Source organism: Lacerta agilis, chromosome 16 (assembly GCF_009819535.1).
Source record: "Lacerta agilis isolate rLacAgi1 chromosome 16, rLacAgi1.pri, whole genome shotgun sequence".
NCBI lineage: Eukaryota > Metazoa > Chordata > Lepidosauria > Squamata > Lacertidae > Lacerta > Lacerta agilis.
The window spans coordinates 23,541,361-23,562,020 of NC_046327.1; the positions used below are offsets into that span (position 1 = coordinate 23,541,361).

A 20,660-nucleotide genomic window follows, 5' to 3' on the forward strand; every position below is an offset into this window, starting at 1 on the left:
TGGCCACATATGGGGTAGTGTAGTAAATCATTAGAATCAGTATTTGCTAGTGCTGAATGATGCTTATAATATAGTTGCAAAACATTTTTCCTAGTATTGTGTCACAGGAGATTTTGTTATTGCTGTAGGGATTTCCTTTTATAGTTTATTCTAATTACTGTTATATCCCCCATTCTTTACTCCACCTCCCCATAGTTGTTGCTGCTATTTTCAAGTGCTTTGAGAATAAACATGTAAATAATTAAGTGTGGTGAGATGTTTTTGTGAAGAACTTGGGATTTATGCACCCTTTACATTTGTTAACTTCTTCTACCTTTTTTAGTAGCAGTTTTAGTCCAGGTACAAAAAGCATTTATATGTTGTTCTTCTGAAATAGGTGGAGTGGACAGAGAAAACATTGGAAGGGAGAGGAAAAAGTATTCAGTGAAGAATGAAAAGAAAGGTTGGTGTGACAGCAGTGTAAGGAATTGTATGACAGTGTCTACATGGATTATTGAAAAGCTATACAATTTCTTTAATTGCATACTTAGCAGTTTTCCTGAAGACACATTGCATACTTGTGTAAAATTAGTCCACTTGTTTCCATAGTTGTGCATGATTAGTGCAGATAGTACTTGTAGGGCAGATCTGGGGGTTTACATTTTGGTAAACAGTAGTGTTTGCCATTCTTTCAAGAATGGTGTGAATGTGAGTTGTGCGGTTTCTCTTACATCGTATGGTTAAAAAATATTTCAAAATTTATTTTCTCTGAACCACTCAGCCTTTTATATTTTCTGCTAGCATTACTGCTCTGTCACTCCTTAGGTCTTATTGGTTATATGTTAACTTTTTCTTGTGTAGACAATATTTCTTGTGTAGGTAAATGTGTGGAACTGTACCTACACAGGTAGCACATGAAGCAGCAAACAGCTTTTGTTGGTTACCTTTGTTGGGAGAGAGGCAGGGGGACTATGACCATGTTGATTCTCCTTGATATCTCAGTTACTGTCAATACTTTTGAGCATGGCATTCTTCTGGAGTGGTTAGGCAAATTAGGAGTGGGCGGCACCACTCTTCATTGTTTCATTTCTGCTTGGATGGACATTCTCCAAAAGTGGTGCTTGGGGAATATTTTTTGGCCCCATGGAGCCTTCAGTGTGGGGTTCTGCAGTGTTTGATTTTACTCCCATGCTGTTCAACATCTGTATGAAACTGCTGAGCGAGGATAATCTCGAGTTTTGGGAGTGTATTGTCAGCAATGCGCTGGTGACACACAACTCTCCCTTTTCTTTTGCATGCGCAGGTGTGGCAGTGGATGTGCTAGGTTGATACCTTGCCTCAGTAAAGGACGGGATGAGAGCCAATAATCTGAAGCTTAATCCAGACACAACTGAGGCACTGTTAGTGCATGGTTCCCTAGACTGGATGGGTGGGGTGGGGCATGCTCTGGATGACATTATGTGCTTTCTGAAGGAGGAGCAGGTACCTAGCTTGGAGGTACTTTTGGATCAATTACTGTCACTTGAGACTGAAGTGCTTTCAGTGATGTGGAATGCCTTCCATAAGCTTTGTCTGGTGGTGGTCCAGGTGAACCCTCATCTGGACAGGGACAGCCTAACATCTGTTGTCTACACTCTGGTAACTTTAAGTTTAGACTATTGCAATGTGTTACATATATACACTAAGTCTATACACATATATACTTTACCTTTTACCTATACACTAGGTCACTCTTTGTGGGCCATTGTGAGAAAAATGGTTGCTTTTCTGTTCTATATGCATTGTTTTATTGTTTAAAATGCATACATGCAAGTCCTTGCATCTGGGAAGAAATTCTAAATGAGCACTTTAGGAATAGTAGAAATAAAAGCGTACACTAAATATGTGTACATAAATATATATTTGAGGAAGAGAGGTTATTTGAGAGGCATAATAACTTTAGATATCCAGAACACTCTTTAAAAGCTTATGAACTGATGAACCTATAAAAAGCATGTGTTGTATCCAGTGGTTCACCGTCCCCTCTGCAGTCTTCCATCCCATCCCCCTCTGTCTGGAGCCTCATGCAAGACGTGTACAAACTTGGGCAACACCCCCCCCCCCAACTTCATGACGGAGCCCATTCTGTTCAGAGGAGTCCTGAGAGAAGGAGGGGAGAGAAAGATTGGTTCTGTGAGGAGTCTTCCATTCACACAATTGTTGGATACAACCCCATGTAATTAAGAACATGTTGGGATTTTAACTATAAAACATTTTTTTCTGTACTTGGGGATGTATACACCTCCAACAAATATTTTTGTTCATTCATTTTTTAACTACCTCTACTTGTTAGGGGTTTCTTCATCTGTGAAAAACTTAATTCAAAACAACCTGGCACCCATGTCAGATCCGTGCAGTTCGCATATATCCTGCTAACTGCCCTGTATACATCTGGAGACTTGGAAACTAGCTATTTGAAGAGTTTGACTCCTATTGTATTTATCCAATTTTATAACCAAATAAAAGGCTGTATTCCGTGAAGTCTGGTGAGTGTAAGAACTTCCTCTCTTTTCTTTGTGTGGCCTTGCACATACTGTCAAATCTGTTCTGGGGGTTCCCCAACCCTCCAGAGCAGGGTGGTTGTTTTTTGGAGGGCACACAAGGAGATGGGGAGGAAGTACTGTTACACAGGTACTGTGTTGGGTGCAGTTTTATATTTTTCAGTCAATTTGAGTTGTACAGATTAACGGATTACAGTAAATTATGGAGGGACGTTTTCTTGCACTGTTCTCGCATTTGAAAACAAAAACTCTATATTGCCTCAAATATTTTCATTTTCTCACGCTTCCCAATCACAACATTTTCATAAACAAGTAAAATACGTTAGATATGCCAGAATGATATATATCTGGAGACTGGTTGAGTAACACATAACCTTTAAGCTATGAAAGAACTCCTAGGTGGCCAACTTTAATAGCATTTAGACAAGCCCCAGCCAGAGGAAAACATAAAATTGAATGTGTAAATTAGAGTGATCATACCATTCTGTTGCTGAAGCTTAAGACATCTTGCCAGAAAGATCTAACCAATGATCAATACTGTAATATGTGAGCTTTTCTAGTGCCATATCTCCTGTGTTTCTAAGATGAAATCACTTTAGGGGGAAAACTGACTGGTGCCTAATGTGTTTTGTAGCGGCCTTAATCTGATATCTAAAGTTGACAGTTTATTTAAAACAAATAAAAATAAATAAATAATCCCTTCCAGTAGCACCTTAGAGACCAACTAAGTTTGTTCTTGGTATGAGCTTTCGTGTGCATGCACACTTCTTCAGATAAGTATTTAAAGATTGATTTATAAATAAAGAAATAGATAGATAAAATTATTTAAATTGCTAAGAAAAATTAATTTTCTTGTGATTTGCTATTTCCTGAACAAGGTTGTTCTAAGTACTGGTTTGCAGCTAAATTGAGTTCCAAAGACAACGTAGAAGTATAATCCAAAATCTTTTGCACATACAGTCCATGTACCTTTGAAGAATTACCTTATTTGAGGCATTTTGAAGTCAAACAAGGACACTACACAAGATGCCTTACTGTAATATTTCAAATAGGATTGCCACGTAAGGAGGATCTAAGACAGCACGAGCATCTGGACCAAAAATAATTCTTAAACAAATGCTGCAGCTGCATATGTTGCCACAAGTATTCTGGCTCTAAGGATTGCTGTTGATGATAAAGTTGGAAGAATGTCCTTGTGGCCCACTAAATCGCAGCATATAACCAAGGTGGTTCTGTTTTATGGTTTCCCCTCAAATAGGAAATCTGAATTAGACCAGTTGGGGGGTGGAAATAGATATGGAACAATTGCTTGCTTATGTTACTGATTTAAAAGTATTTAATGATGAAATGTTTGGGCTGCATGGGGCTGCCTTTTTTTTAAAGGTAGTCTGGAAACCGATTGGTTCCAACATACAATCACCAGTTGCTAGTATAAGCAATTAGGTTTGATGTATGTTGTACAAATTCTGCATTGATTACATTGGTTGCCAATATGTTTCCAAAATTAATTTTAAATTGCTTATGCTACCCTTTTAAAGTCCCCAGAGGCCTAGAAACAGTGTACAAAGGACCAACGGCACACGCACATGAACCTACCCACACTGAGCTTCAGGGGCCCTGCTGCTGTCTGTTCCACTGCTAGTGAAGGTTAGGTTGGCAAGTGAAAGAGACACAACCTTTTAATTGGTGACTACGCTATGAAAGTCTCTTCCCCAGGTGCTCCATCAAGCTCTCTTCCACTCTTTAGGTACATGTTTATATTCTGAAATACCACTATGGGGTGCTTTTATGTTAATTTTATACCTAATCCTGCTGTTTTTAAATTTTGTGTTTATATGTTTGAAATATTAATTGTTCTTACTTTAACAAATAATTGATGATAAAATTGCTGCTTTGGAAACATACAAAAAGGTTGTAAAGTCTGCAAATTATTTAGATGTGTGTCTCCCATATGTGGTCAAAATTGCAAAATACTCTGTTTGGGCATATGGTGTGCAAAAAAGGATGTCCTGAACCTGCACTAATACACCATTCTGTAGAGGTATCATTTCATATATGCTGCTATTTATATGGATTCCAGAGATAAAAGGAGATTTTAAAAACCTTTTGCAATAAATTGAACATGTAGGTTAATACAGCATAATCTGCATAAAATTGTAACTTGTATTGATCTTTATTCTTGCAATCAGTAATTTCTTGATCAGATCTAATTTGGCTTCTAATAAGTTCTGATTTCAAGTGTAAATGAGTTTTATGGTGTTTTTGGGTAATTTCATTCCAGTTCCTAAATATGCAGAATTTCTAGTTTAATATTTGGTGCACCTTCTTAGGTAACATACTGGAGAAAAAGAAATAGAAGAAATTATGTTTAAGGTTTTTCCAGTACCAGTAGTAAGGAGGTAATACCTGGCACAGAATAAAAACATGAGAATTTGGTGGCTGAAGAAAGGGTTGCTTTATCTCCTGTCTTCCTGCTACTTTTTTCTCCTCCTTGTGTGTGTCTTGCATGCACACACACTTTATAATATTTTGGCATATGCTGGCTGTTTTTCATACAATGATAGAGGTGGGCCATATTTTTAGAAGTCAGTAGTACAGTATATAGGGATGCTTCAATGGGTAGCTGGGAGAAAGCTGAAGTTAAAAGACTGTGGTGTAGCATTTATGCCGCAAAGCAATGCATAATTGCCATATTTTTCTGTTAATAAAGCAAACATTGCATTTTTAATTATTACAAAGTCTCTAAAATCTGTAAAATCAAAATATTCACAAATAAGATGGATTTCATCAAGGGTTAGGGTGCCGCACAAGGCAAGCAAGAGTGCATTTTTGCTGCAACGTCTTTTTCTGGTGATGCAATTATTCGTGTATATTAAGTCTTCATGGAGAAAGTTGTTGACCTAGAGCACTTACTGTGCCATTACTAACTCAATATTAGTTTGAGTAAGCAATTGTGTTCACACCAGTGTTCGGAAATGACTTTGGGGAGGGGCGGGTGGATAGTGTGTGCAGTTCTGGTTGAAAATATTGCACTCTAAAGACTAATTTCTTTTTGGCTTGACAGTATTGAAAATCTTTAATAGGGGGCTGCAGCCATAGAAGTAAGGCATTGTTTGTGTCCTTGTAGGGAGTAGGGAAGCACAACCAAGGGCATAAGTAGGACTGGATTGTTTGACTTTTATAGTATCTGCTGCACTATCAGGCGGCAGTTGGGTGCCCCAAGAGGGGAGCTCCAGCCTGGAGAGCGAGAGCGAGAGACAACCGTGCTAGTAGCACCCAGCTGTTCTGGTGCACAGTGATTTGCTCCCTTCATAAATATCGTGTCTGTTAAAAGCTTTAGCTGTTTAAATACATGGGTTTTAATGGCACAGGACGTGGGCTTGAGGTGGGTTTATTAATGCTTGATGTTTGGAATGGGTCAGATTTTGTTTTGTATCAAAGCAGATTTTAATGGAGGGGGGGGGAGCTTGGCTTAGAAACAAGTGAAATTCTTGAATTCCTCTCTGTTACTGCAAATGAAGTGTTACCACGGGAGTGTTCCAAATTTTGTCCTGAATTGGAGACTTTGATTTAGAATTAAAGTGGTTGTAGTGTGCCTATCAACCCTAAAAGCTGGCGGCATCCAGCACTTAATACACAATAGCATGAAGTGTGTAGATGCCCTAAATCTGGTAATTTGCAGTGAGTTTATACGAATGTGGTGATAATGTCAGTGCTTGTACAGTGAATGTCTGATGTTGCTGCAATCTTAAGCAAACTTTCCTAGGAGCAAGTTCCACTGAACTTAGGTATAATACATAATATTGTGTTATACATGAGCTATAAGCTTTACTGCTGTATTTCATGGTCTTGTAGAAAGTAACTTAGATGAAATTTGTTTTTAAAATGAGGAACTTTGTGATCAAGATGACACGAGTCTTGGGCAATCTGTGTGTTTCTTAGCCCTGCTGCCTTCACCAAACATCTCTCCACTCTGGTGTCAGTATCTCCTGTTGCTTGTTAGTCCCCATTACCATTTTTGCAGTCTTGTCATCACTTGAGGGTGGTCTCACAAAGCCAGTATGTGAAAAATGGGGGGAAAGTTGTGGACCCAACTGCTGATTTGCACGTAACAGGAAGCCAGCACTCTGTTTTCTTTCCTTCTGGCACAACAGAGGGGTTGGCATTGATTTGAGATGTGTGCACCAGGATACTTGTTCCCAGAAAGCCAAAGTTTATTTAATTGTAGCTTTCCGTTAATTTGTGAACAGCTTCAGTTTTGACACCTAGACAGTATTGAACCACAGAGCTGGAAATTCTTGGGCAACTAGGAACTTGAAGTACCCAGTAGTATCTGAGCTGTGCCAGTAGAGGAGTGTTTCCAATAGCATATTTGAAACGTGAGCATTTTCTCATGTTTTGATAAAGTAGCCTGAAGTCAGTAGTCACCCAGCTTATCAGATTTGCAGTATGGGACTCTATGCTCCCCCACCCCTTTCTATTGCCTTTCCCCCACCTCATTTTAAATAAATAAATAAATGGTGGAACCGTTACTGTAACTATCCGCAGGTCAGGATGCAACCCACTTGTGCGTCTCCGCCCCACTAGTATTTATTTATTTATTGCCCAGCCTTTACTGTAAGATCCTAGGGTGGGTGACAACATCAAAACACAATATTAAAAACAGTTTAAAACAAGTTACAATCATCAAAATAAGGTGGGTCCTAAAAATATACACCCCAAGTTTCAAAAGCCAGGTTTAAAGAGGCGTGTCTTCAGCTTTCTGCAGAAGCTGTATAATGAAGGGGCCAGGTGGACCTCTGTGGGGAGTGAGTTCCACAGCTTGTTGGCCACTACAGAGAATGCCCTCTCCCAGGCTGCCAGCCCCCAAGCCTCTGACGGAGCAACTACCGAGGGCTGCCTCTGCTAATCTCAGCAACCAAGAGGGTCTGTAGGGGAGGGGGGATTTGGGGGCCTAGTTGAATATGAATAAGGGCTGTATTAATGACATCCCACAAAGTCATCATAAGTGTATATTAACCTAAAGGTGGGTAGTGTTCTGTTTCCGTAATTTGTGTATTTGTCGTTAAGCTGCACTGACCTGTCAAAGATAATATAAATGGAAACTGTATTTAAATACGTACATCTTAGATGCTGTAAATACTATGTATTAGAAAAGTAACTGTAAGGGATATATCAAAGCTAGCTCAGCAGACCAAAATTTGGCTGCAGTGTAAGTCACATACCTAGTGGGTGGTGAGTGCACTTGTTGAGCTGCAACTCAATCTGTCTGTAGCTGCTGCTTCTTCTTCTTCTTCTTCTTCTTCTTCTTCTTCTTCTTCTTCTTCTTCTTCTTCTTGACATGAAAGTTGTGCTTAAGCAAGCATATTTCAAAATGGGTATACCGTAACACTTATTCCCTTCTAACAATTCTCAGTTTGTACTCTGTTCTCTTCATTTCCCCCAGACATAAGAGAAAAGGTTTAGAGAGAATATGAGCAATAAACTGCAATATTACTGAAGTTGTGAAACATCTAGACATTTAATTCCCGATATGTTCTTCGGAAATGTGTAATGCCTAGTTCATTTTTATTTTATTTTTAATTTCGGAAATGGTGGTTCTAATAAATGCTGTTCTAAGTTACCCTTTATTTATTTATTTATTTATTTATTTATTTATTTATTTATTTATTTACTCCTTGCCCCACAGAGTGAAGATAGTCCAAGTCCCAAGAGACAGCGCCTTTCTCATTCAGTCTTTGACTACACAGCAGCATCACCAGCCCCATCACCGCCAATGCGACCATGGGAGATGACATCAAATAGGCAGCCTCCTTCAGCTCGACCAAGCCAACATCACTTCTCAGGGGAACGATGCAACACACCTGCACGCAACAGAAGGAGGCAAGTATAATAGATGGACAATGGTTGTTAAGTCAGCCTTCCTGACTGAGGATTGGAGCTGTTTACATATCAAGCTCTTACTTGAACAGCCATTTTCTGAGCTATCAAGTTTTATTACTATTAGAGTTAATTAAATAGTTATTTAAGGAGGTTGTGGTGTGTCTACTCTCCAGGTGTACATGTTTGTGGGTGCTAGTGTCCTGGAAGTCATGAGAACTTCACCAAGCATGTAGTGTTTTGTACTGCAGACAAGCAAGTTTTATCACCTTATTGTACTGGTATTGTGAGAACTGATGCCTACTACTTAGTAAATAAAAGCTTCTTCTTTTTGGTTTTTGACTGCCTGTGTTTAGTTATATCTAGATTGTTTTTTTTTTTTTAAGTTCATCTTCTTTCAAGGAATGCATTGTATTTCCCACCCACCCCTTGTCTTCACAATAGAAGTGAGGAGTGTTTGGCTTAACAATTGCACCTAAGCAGCTTGGCAGAGATGCCAACTGCAAAATAAACCTGAACAAAACTCCAAAGGAATATATACCATGTCCAGCTACTCTTAGTAGTATTAACTTATTTTGTTGTGGTGCAAGTCGTGAACTTCATGGAGCTAAAATTGTACTGTGTTTCCAGGAGCATACAAATGATTGATTGTCTCATAATTTTTTCTTAAAATGCATTATTATTATTATTATTATTATGCTTAATGACTGTGGAGACAAAGCTAAGGACATCTTTACAGCATTTGCTATAAAGACTGATGAAAATGGATCTTCTTTGTAGGGCTTCCAGTAATTGGATACCAGGGGTTTTTTCACCTGTGTAGATTCCCTCCCTTCATGTTTGTATCTCATCCTTTCTCCAAGGAGCTCAGTATAGCATACATATGAATTATTCATTTATTGCCACAACCCTTTGATGTAGGCTAGACTGAGAAATAGCAACTGGGCCAAGGTCATTCCGTGAATTCATAGATGATCAAGGAATTGAACCCGCATCTCCATGATCAAAGCCCACCATTTTAAGAATGATCCTGTGGTAGAAGCACTTTTAGATTGCCCCAGGCTGACTTTTCCTTGCACTGTAATGGGCTTAAAAGATTACATGAAATCTATCCTTCGCTGAGCTCATGTCATGTCCTACAGCATTGGTGAGGTTTCATGCAACTTTTGTGTCTTTGACGTGAAAACCAGTCTTGGGCTGACCAATAACTGGCTATTACTGTTGTTTATAATTTAATATATTTACTGTATTTTTCCATGTATAAGACTAGGTTTTTTCCTTAAAAAAATAATGTCAAAGATTGGGGGGGGGCGTCTTATACATGGATATATCTCCCATTTTCTTAAATCTGAGATCCCAAAGATAGGGGTATAAATAATAAATTATTATTATTATTATCTTATACATGGGGGCGCCTTATAGACGGAAAACTATGGTATATGCTGGTTTTAGGATGAATCTCACAAAATGGCTTACATGAAAATAAGCATCAATTAAAGCCATATAATAAAACAAGAAAGAATAATACTTTTTTGAAAGCTAGATTTCTCCTCTGAAGAGAAGATGGTCCTTAAGTAGTCCCATCTAATATTGGAGAAGGAAAGCTCACCTCAACTGGAATTGGGGAGCTATGAGGAGAGGAAGACAGCAGTGAGAGGAAGTCTCAAAAAGAAGACTTTGGAACACTTCTTGCATGCCAGTAAATTCCTCTTACCTACTACCAAGTTCTGCAAGAATATGCATTAAGATTGCAGTGTGGAAGAAAAACCACCACATTTACATGATGGTCACAGAAAAGTTTGTCAGTTGGCAGCAATCATCACAGGGAGAGTTAGTTACATAACTTCCAACTCATGTGATAAGTTCCACTTGACCTTCATTACTGTTAACTCTGAATTTCAGGGAGAAAGGGGCTAAGTGATAGCTTTGGTATTATTTGGTTGGAAACTACAATGACGGTAATCCATATTTTCTTATAGCTGCCAAGTTTTTTTAAGCAACTGCTATTTGACTTCGGGTATTCTGTTTACTTGATAAGGAAAATGATGTTAAGTGTTTACAGATCCATCTGATTTACATAAATTTTGGAATGCAGAAAGTACAAGTCTGAAGTTCATAGTCCATCCTTGAACAAAGGAGCTTCAGGGGGATTAACACTACATGTATTAATTGGCTCGCTAATGCCAGGACTTCTGTGTCATCAACTACTGTTTGTGTGAATAGCCACTGTTAATTAAAACCATTATCACTGCTGTACTTTTCTGCATTTCATATCCTTCTGACCTCTGATTATAATCCTTTCCCTGCATACAGTCATGTGTGTATGTACTAGCGACTCAGATTAACACTTCATGCAGCTGATGGAATAGCCTGTGGTCCAAGAAAGCTTATGCCATAATAAATTTGTACGTCTTTAAGGGGCCACAAGATTCTTTGTTTAATCTAGAAGGGAAAGGTGTGTAAAAATAAATAAATCTTTGTCCAATTTGATTATTTGCAGCCCTCCCGTTAGACGCCAGAGAGCAAGAAGAGATCGATTATCTCGACATAATTCCATTAGTCAAGATGAGAACTACCATCTCCCCTACGGACAACAACAAGCAATAGAAGAACCCCGAGCCTTCCACCCTCCGAATGTATCTCCCCGTATGTTGCACCCAGCTGCTCATCCACCACAGCAAAACGCAGTGATGGTTGACATTCATGAACAGGTATTTGAAAGGATGGAGCACTGTATTCCTAACTCCTGGTAGATGGGTTACACCCCTCACCTCACTGTTTAGGGTGTGCTGCCTCTAAGGCTGGATAATAGTTTTCTGTTCAGTGGCTCTCAATGCAGACAGTCTAATCACAGCTGCTGCAGAGACATGGGGGTGTTGCTGTAATAAAAGCCCTGCTTGATCAGGCCAAAGGCCCATCTAATCCTGCATCCTGTTCTCACAGTGGCCAACCAGATCCCCGTGGGAAGACCATAAGCAGGACATGAGCCAGTAACACTCTCCCCACTCATGTTCCCTAACAACTGGTACCTAGATGTATAATGTCCTCCAATAATGGAGGTACTACACAGCTATCATGACTAACAGTCATTGAAAACCATAGCTTTCATGAATTTGTCTAATCTCCTTTTAAATCCCTGTTTGGCTAAAGGCCACACACATCATCTTCATATTGAGGGTAGTTGTCTCTTAGATTTCACACTATGCTGTTCCCATTGTCCACAAGACAAATGCAGTCATGTGATTGCATGAATTCATAGTGGCATGGAGAACAATACATTGGGCATCCCTGCTTTACAGAAAGAAGGATGCTGGGGGGGGGGAGATGGTGACTCTTGCCATTTCTTCTCAATTGACTTGATTCAATTTTTAGAAGGTCATTGGTGCTTTGCACAATGGTGACTTGCACAGTTTCACTATAGGTAGCCAGTTGACAGTATTTGTGAACAGTGTCCTAACCTGGTTATAGTGCATTTGTAGAAAACTGGAACTGAGTCATCTCAAATGTTTTCATATATTTTGTTTCTAAATCCTGTCTTTGTTTGGTTTTGAAATATTTACTAATAGTCTTTGTGCTGTGAAAGAAAAAAGGAAAAAGTTGAGCATCCTTCCGAGGTTGGTAACTTAGCAGACCTGCTGAAAGCTCTTTGCATTTTTCTTTACAGATCCACCAGGGCACAGTCCCTGTTTCATACACGGTGACCACAGTGGCACCACATGGGATTCCACTTTGCACAGGTCAGCACATACCAGCTTGCAACACACAGCAGGTCCCTGGGTGTTCCGTGGTTTTCAGTGGACAGCATCTCCCTGTCTGCAGTGTGCCTCCCCCAGTAAGTAGCATCTTAATATTAATTTCGAAAACAAATGCTTCAAATGACTTTGGAGGTTGCTGAAGACCAAATGAATTTACTTAGAGCTGAATTTTCTCTACTTGGAAATCATATATTACTTAGGGTGATGTGACTTCTAATTAAGTGTAAATACGATTTTAGCCTTCGTATAAGAATACTTCAGCAAGATTTTATGTATATTCCACAAACTTTTAATTATTTTATCAGTAGAATTTTGTGGGGTGGAGGGGTTGGATGAGTGTTAACCTTCTGTGCCCTGTAAAATAACTAGTACACTGAAACTCTTGAAAAAATCCTGGATTCTAAAACATAATCCCTTTCTATGCATTAAAAAAAATCTGAATACAAGTAATCCAGATTTATGGTCCAAAGAGAGTTGGAGCCTCATCCTCTGTGTTCAGATTTCAGCAACTTCTGTCTTACTTTGCATAATTTATTTGTTTCTGCTAGGTGTGGAAAGGGTCCATCTTTTCCATGGGAACTCTGTTCGCTATAAATTGTGCTTTGTTCTTAAGAATGTAATGAGGAATCAAATACTATGTGTTGCATAACGTTTGTGAATGTTTCTTTTCTTTTTCAGATGCTTCAGGCATGTTCTGTTCAACACTTACCAGTTCCATATGCGGCATTCCCACCTCTCATTTCTAGCGATCCATTTCTTTTGCATCCTCCACACCTCTCCCCACATCATGCTCCACACCTGCCACCTCCAGGCCAGTTCGTTCCCTTTCAGACACAACAGTCACGGTCGGTAGGTATCTTTTTAAAAAACAAAAACCTTACTTCCTCTTGTAGTTGGTTCTGGAACAGTGGATTTAAGGTGGGATGCGTTGGTTGGCTGTCTTGAAAAGGAGCCAAAATCTTTCAGCCAAAAATCATGAAGACTTTTGCAAGTGAGAGCAAAGCTTCTAGTATGGAAGTCTGAACTGCAAAATCTGATCTACGAGCTGAAAGCCGTAGCTGCTTTAATTTCCAGTCTGCTTGAAAAGCAGAAGCAAAATGGAATCTTGAGTGTTATCCAGCGCTGGTTTCAGAGCAACTGAACTACAGAGAAAAAAGATGGAGCTCTTACTATTTTGAATGGCCGTGTTCCTTTTTGAGCCTTAAGTGCATCTAGAGATTTAAGAGCTTTTTTGAAAGATGGCATTTCATATTTGCAGTCCATAGTGTGTGTTAAATTTCTTTACATCCCATAATATTAACCATTGTTATATGGCACACATAGTATTTGAGAGGTTCAGATGGGCTTTTTAATCTCATTTGTGGAGAAAAACGTGATCTGGTGCTTACAAAAAGGTACCAGTATTCAAACTGAATCTCAAAGCAGATCTGTAGGGGATTCTATTATTGTGAGACAGTTGCTGATAATTTCTCTCTGAAGGAAGAGTGGGCTATGTAGAAGGGAATGAATGATGATATAGTCCCCTCTGTCCTTCAGCACAGTGAGTGCCTGTTCCTCATCATTTTAGTTTTTCCTATCCAGAAATAAAAAGTACAATTAATTTGGTTGATAAACTGCAATGAGAGTTAATGTATGACAGGGTTTCACAAAATGGGATTACCTGATCCCCTGCTTTCCCAGGGAAAGGGGCATTGCATGTGCATGAAATTGGTGGGTCACCCTGTAACATTAGAAATCTGATGATAAGTAACCTAATCGGCAACCAGAGCAGCTCTTGAATGGACTGAATGCGCAACAAGATGTGGCCTTCTCAGCCCCCAGGTTTTAAAGTGGAGGCTAGCACACACTCAAAAAAAACACCCCGCTCTGAAAGCCTCAAGCTAGGGATGAAAAAGGTCATTTTGCATTCTAAGCAACCAGAGTGTTACCACGTATAGATACAGATCCTGGAACAAGAACAAGTGAATGTTCTCAGATACGTAGTAGCAGGAAAAAGTTGCACAAGATCATAACATTTGTACTGAAATAGGCAGCAAATATCTAATTACAATTTGATAAATACTCAGAACAGAGTTATTAAGCATGAGAAACGTGAATTTCTGGCAAAGTACACAATGAAAACACACACCAATTGATTAAAAGTCATACTTCAGTGCAGTATGAATATGTTTTTACTGTGTAATATTGACTAGATAAACTTTGACAAATAACTATTTTTGGCAAATAACTGGTAAATTTTATGTTTCACAAATGTTCATGCTTTCCTCCCCCCCTCCCGTAGCCTCTTCAAAGGATAGAGAACGAAGTAGAGTTGCTTGGAGACCATCTTCCTGTAGGAGGTTTCACCTATCCGCCTTCAGCCCACCCACCAACATTGCCTCCCTCAGCCCCACTGCAGTTCTTAACGCATGACCCTTTGCACCAAGAGGTGTCCTTTGGAATAGTAAGTCATGGCTTTCAGTATTTTGCTGTGATTTTCACTATGCATTTATTACGCATTATGATTGTACTAGCATGTTCTGCATTGTTTCCCCGCCCCCTTTGAACATGCACATTTACTTATTTAGTTACATTAACCTCAACATGTGCAACTGTTGGAAACAGAAAATAAATGAGCCTTGGTTGGGTAGTGAGATGCTCTCATGGTTGCAAGGAAGGGAAGGTGATACATGCCAATTTCTAATCTTCAAAGCAGCTACCTCTATCTCCCCCCCCCCCCCAAAAAAATCATCTCCAGAGGGTTGGGGGAACCTCCAATACAGCATGGGAGGAAGCACTGGGGACTGCTGGGGTGCTGTGGGAATCAGCAGAACTAGCACCCTAGCCCCAGGAGTGCCCAGTTTGCAGAACAGGATTCTCTACTAGATTTGACTTGGTTTCTATTCCACAAGTGGAAAGAACCCTTCTTTTCATAGATCAGCAGGTTTGAATCCAACTCTAGAATTAGGACTAGTCTAAACAAGAGTTTTTAATCAAATTTTCGATAAGCCAGAAATGGAATTGTTTGGTCAAGGGGAGATTCACTGTGTTGAAAACACTACTGAAATGTAAAAGTATGACTTTTCCAGTGCCAACGTGGGCTGATAGACTGCTGAAATTTGCCCCCTGTTTGCATTAGCCTTACCCGCCTTTCATGCCTCGAAGACTCACAGGACGCAGCAGATATCGATCTCAACAGCCAATACCGCCACCTCCTTACCACCCCAGCCTATTGCCATATGTGCTGTAAGTCTCCTTGTCTTTGTAGCTGTCCTTGGTAGCCTGGCTTTAGGATGGATAACACCGTTTTCTGAAAACAGCAGCCTAGACTTGCCCTCCCCCAAAAGGGAACCCTCTGCTTCAGTACAAGACAGGTTAAGGGAGACCTCAAATATTTTTATTCGTTATTAGTGTGGATGCTGTAACATGATCCTAAGAGCTTCAAGTAAAGAGAGCAATCCTATGAGAAGTTCTCCTACCCATCCCCATTATGATGAACAGTGGCCTTACAAGAGCAGCACTGTGTTTTCATGCTGCTCGCATTCATTGAAATGAGACTTTGATAAGTTTCTTGCTCTGTTTCCCTCCTCTGTACCCAGCCACAAATGAGAGCAGTCCCTGCCTCTCAGCCAAACCCTCTAGGTTTGCCAGAGGAGTGAGAGGGTACAAGTGAACCAAGCCTTGGTTGTGGTACAGTCTTCTTATGAAGCATGTGGATAGTCCCTCTCAGATAAATTATTGTGGGCCAAACCATGTTTAAACAAGGCGTTTAAGTTCAGACCCAAGCCCAAACCATGGTTGAAAAACACCATGGTTTGTAAGCCAACAATACCTATGACTTCAGCTCATGCTTTGTTTCTAGAAAACAAAACATGGTTAGTTTTCTGGGTTAGCCAAACTGGACTTTGACGAAACAAACCATGGCTTGTGAATCGGGCCAATGTATAAGCAGGTAGTATTACATGTTTTTGAGTAGCTTCAGTAAGTGAATTTGTGATGGAGAGATGTTTTTCCTTCTGCTTCCCAATTCATAATTACTTAAAGCCTGCCTGTGCCTTTTGAGGTGTACGAGGTGCCTACAGGGGAAAGGGTCTTGATGGTGGTGGCACCTTGACTGGTGATGTTCTCCATGGGGAGGCTTGCTAACCTCTTGTTGTGATGTGATTTTGACACTAGACAGAGGCACTTAGATTATTGTAATTTTAACCTTTTCTAGGCCAACCTGGAACCCATTTAAAGGGCAGAACGTAAATCAAATATCAAAATGAATTATAAGCTAAGTTAAAGTACATTTTAAATAAACATCTGTCCAGCTTGCCTCTCTGGAAGCATGGGCATGTGTAATCCAATGTGTAAAATTGTAGGAGAGCCAACTTTATAGAGATTAGTAAATAGCTTTACCTAGTACTGAATCGGAACCAAATTTGAATTTAAATTCTTGACCAGTTTTGAAAGCCTCCAGGCCAAAATTAGCAGCTCTTTCTCTGTATGTGTATGTGTATGTGCACAAGTAGCAAATCATGATGCTAACTTCCTTTTTTTCTGCAGATCAATGCTTCCAGTGCCACCTGCAGTTGGCCCAGCCTTCAGTTTTGAGCTGGATGTAGAGGACGGTGAGGTGGAAAACTATGAGGTTGGTTACAGATTCAACATTTACGTAAATCACGAGGCTTTGAGTACGTTCCTTAAAATGTTGCTTATTAAACTAGCAAATTGCATTTTGCTGGAATGACAAAAAATAAGAATGCAGTGGCTGCTACCAAATTATGTTTTGTGAGGACGTATACTTATGCTAAACAATTTTTAGGATTTTCTTCCTTCCATGAGAGTGCTACACAGGGCTGCATGTTGGGCCTCTTGATGTAGTAGTCCCAGACAATTCAAACGCCTTATGACGCAAGTTTGCAAGATTTTCCAGTTTTTTACACTACTGGTTTTGCTTATCATCCCTGATGATGATGTGTTATGAAGAGTGCCTGAGTAAAGTGGGTGAGTTTTTAAAAGGTGACCTGAAAAGGGCGTCTTTCTTTCATAGGCACTGCTGAACTTGGCCGAAAGACTGGGAGAGGCCAAACCGAGAGGACTGACAAAAGCAGATATTGAACAACTTCCATCTTACAGATTCAACCCCAATAACCATCAGTCAGAACAGACTCTGTAAGTTCTTTTGCTCCTCGCTGAGGCCTTGGTATGAAGTTGTTTAACCCTGGTTGACTGAAATCCAGCATAGAATATAACTGTAACATAATTAATAAATGCATTCACTTGTCTTCCTTTTTAATAGTACTTTCCAGCTTCGAAGTTATTTAACTGGTAGAGTAAGGGATTTTTAAAAAAACAAAAACAAAAAAAACTTCCATGTATTGGTGAGCCTTATTAACAGTTGGGTTGGAATATTCCATAAAGATTTCCCCATTTTTTAATACCGGTACTTTGATTTAGATAAATATTGCTCACAGTCCAGTGAGCTGCACAGCTAATGATGAGTTTGCTCCTCCATCTAATATTACCAGAGTCACATAGGAATAGCAGGGATGGTGTGTAGCTTTGCACACCTTACCTTAACATGAAATCAGTGCTCCTTTTTTAATTTTTTTAAAAAGCCCCCAGCTCCACATGCCACATGGCTATCTGCTTTTATAATAGGAAAGTTATAAAATCAGATTGTATTGTGGCATGGAATGTTGCTTTTTGAAGAGAAAAATGAAATACCATAATAGGCACACAGAAACAAGAAACTTGTATGAATTGTGGTCACTATTCACATGAAACTGAGCCTTTACAATTCCAATCTCCCAGTAGTCCTGCTAGATTTTGTATGTGAAAAGTAACTACCAAGTGTTTGCATTAATGTGAAAATTGAATTGGGGAGTTGGCATTTGCTACACAACAATGAGCCCTAAGCCCTCTTCAGGCTTCCCAACAACAGCTTTTAAGTCACTCATTTCTAAAATAATATTAGAATCTGATATTGGCCTAGAAACAGCATTTTCCTTAGTTGCCACAGGATTCCTTCACCCTCCAGTCCTGAAGTCAGATTCTTTCGGCTGCCAGATAGGATTGTCTGCCAGCTTTCTCTGCAAAACACATTTGTTTTAATTTCTACATTGCAATCTCAAGTAGTTTGCAAATAGCACTCCTGGGAGAAGCAAAGAAAACTGTCTTGCTGATACAGTTGGTGCTGATGCTCAAATTATGAGTTGTGAGCTGGGGAGCCCATGGTTCAAATTTCACCCCAGGTGTAGAATCATTAGGTAGCCTCAGCTGACACCTTTTTCTTCCATCCTTGGCTCTTCACTTTCATTACAGGGTGGTGGTAAGAATTACTGTCATATGTGTGGTGCTTTGAACACTGAGAGCACTATATAGATATGTGCTATTAATAGATAAAATCTTTTGCTCTGGATTGATAGTTATTTGTTTTCCTAATCTTGCACAGTGCAGTCAGTTAAATAGCTATGATACATTGGGCAAGAAATATAGGACATAACATATTGTATGTTATATCCCATTACATATTTATAAATAAAACACACACACACACACACACACGTGTGTGTAAATAAAAAACCAACAGTGGTAAACCCAGCACCTCTATATCAGCAGTTATGCCTCAATGAAATGTACTGCAGTTACTTTATATTTTAAAAGTCTTTGTTTTAAAAAGCAAGGAAAGGCCTACATTTTCAGATAAATAAAACCAAACTGTTGTTGCTCTTTCTGAATAAGGTATTCTGCAATTTTCTCTTCTAGGTGTGTAGTGTGCATGTGTGACTTTGAATCAAGGCAACTACTTAGAGTTTTACCGTGTAACCATGAGTTCCATGCCAAGTGTGTCGATAAATGGCTTAAGGTAATAATAATAAAAATAAAAGTAATACATAGTTTTAGAAATGAAGTGCAGTAGTCTAGATTTGTACTGCATGCCATCACTTTTGCCACAATATCTGTCGGTATACCACCATTAAAAAAAAAAAAGTATAGAGAAAACTTGTTAACTGTCCATCACGTGACATATATTTATTTTTGTCCAAAATGTGTCTTTGCAAGAATGACATTGAATGTGAAATATAACCTAATTTGTTTTAAGGTTGAGAAGGAACCAGAAGCAGCAAAAGCAGTATGATGACAGACAGTGTACACATGATGCAAAATATGGAAGTATAATTGAAGTAGGAAATTAATTATGAATTTCAGAAAATGTACTGAATTTCCATCGTGTCACTGCAGTGGTAAATCCTAAAACATCAAGACTGCAGAATATATGACTTTGTACAGCAAGGTCTATTAACTTTGAGTTTGCCTTGTTTGTTCATAAATCATAAGGTTGTGGCAAATTTAAGGATTTTCTGCAGCTCCTTATTACAGCCACTAGATGCCGCCATTTCTTTCTGCATAGCACAGAAAAGAGCTCCAAGTAGCAGAGAACTGTAATTATAATGATCAGCGGTTTTCGAATGGTGTTCATGGCAACGTTATATGCTGCCTTAAATTCAAAGTGCCCTGTTCAAGAAGAAAGGCACTTGTGCAAGGGTGGAAGGGGGTCTGATTTCTTGTTGTTGCTGATTCCCCCTTCCGGTTGCAGCTCCTCAGATGTTACATGATGTTCTTGAAGGTCTCTCAACACTCAGAACCATGTGTTTTTTTTCCCCGGGGTCCTGGGGCAGCAGCAACAAGAATGAAGCCCTGCTCCATGAGCAGAACTTTGCTCATGAAATGTAGGATCCAAACCACCATTTCTGAAGAATTCAAAGTACATATCTGTGAACTTCAGAAAAGGTTGCAAGAGTTATAGTCATTATGGTGCATGGTTTTTGCATACTTAAAAAATAAAAAAAATCCACTTAACCATGTTAGGGAGAACACACAAACTAGTATCTCACCTGCTAAAGTCACCACCAGATGATCTTTACCACATCATTAAACAACGAGACCTTCACAGTTCCACTGTAGTATTTAATGCAGGGCATGATTAAAATGTGACAGCAGCGTTCAATACTCTTAATTTCAGAAGCTAGAGGAGTGTATGCACAAGAGGCTCATAGATTACTGGTAGAACTTAAAGTGCGTTTAGCAATACAGTGGTGCCTAGCAAGACGAAAATAATTTGTTCTGCGAGTGTCTTCGTATAGCGAATTTTTCGTCTTGCGAAGCACCAAGGCAGAATAGCGGTTTTCGTGGGGAAATTTTTTTTTTTCCGTCTTGCGAGGCAAGCCCATTGACTTTTTCGTCTTGCGGGGCAGGCTTCCACTAGCAAATGCCTTTCGTCTTGCAAGTTTTTCTTCTAGCGAGGCATTCGTCTAGCGGGGCACCACTGTAAATAGTAACTCCCCTGTCCCCGGACACCTTATTTGAACCCTTTGGTGCTGTTTGAAAGAGAACCCAATACAGTTTTCTTGGTTTGAAAGTTTGAAAATGTGTGTATATGTGTGAATTATAGATCTCTGTGTGTGGCAGGCAGCTGAGCACGAACTGACTTAGCTGAGAAGCGTTCTATCAGAGTTGCCACTTGAAGTCTGCACGTTAA

General features: G+C 39.5%; 1 protein-coding gene across 6 annotated transcripts in view; it reads left to right on the plus strand.

Annotated features, from left to right (window-relative positions):
• RNF38 (ring finger protein 38) overlaps positions 1-20,660 on the plus strand; it is a 79,173-nt gene that overhangs the window by 56,497 nt on the left and 2,016 nt on the right. For 3 of the 6 annotated variants that reach the window (XM_033172769.1, XM_033172774.1, XM_033172775.1), the window contains 9 exons: positions 8,209-8,402; positions 10,900-11,110; positions 12,064-12,231; positions 12,833-13,003; positions 14,436-14,597; positions 15,273-15,379; positions 16,682-16,766; positions 17,169-17,290; positions 18,887-18,986. In XM_033172769.1, coding sequence (XP_033028660.1) covers positions 8,296-8,402; positions 10,900-11,110; positions 12,064-12,231; positions 12,833-13,003; positions 14,436-14,597; positions 15,273-15,379; positions 16,682-16,766; positions 17,169-17,290; positions 18,887-18,986 — 1,233 coding nt within the window. In that variant the 5' untranslated portion in view covers positions 8,209-8,295. Of the gene's footprint in view, positions 1-376; positions 443-8,208; positions 8,403-10,899; positions 11,111-12,063; positions 12,232-12,832; positions 13,004-14,435; positions 14,598-15,272; positions 15,380-16,681; positions 16,767-17,168; positions 17,291-18,886; positions 18,987-19,223; positions 19,306-20,660 lie in introns of all 6 variants that reach the window. The other 3 variants (XM_033172772.1, XM_033172773.1, XM_033172770.1) reach the window with 2 other exon arrangements.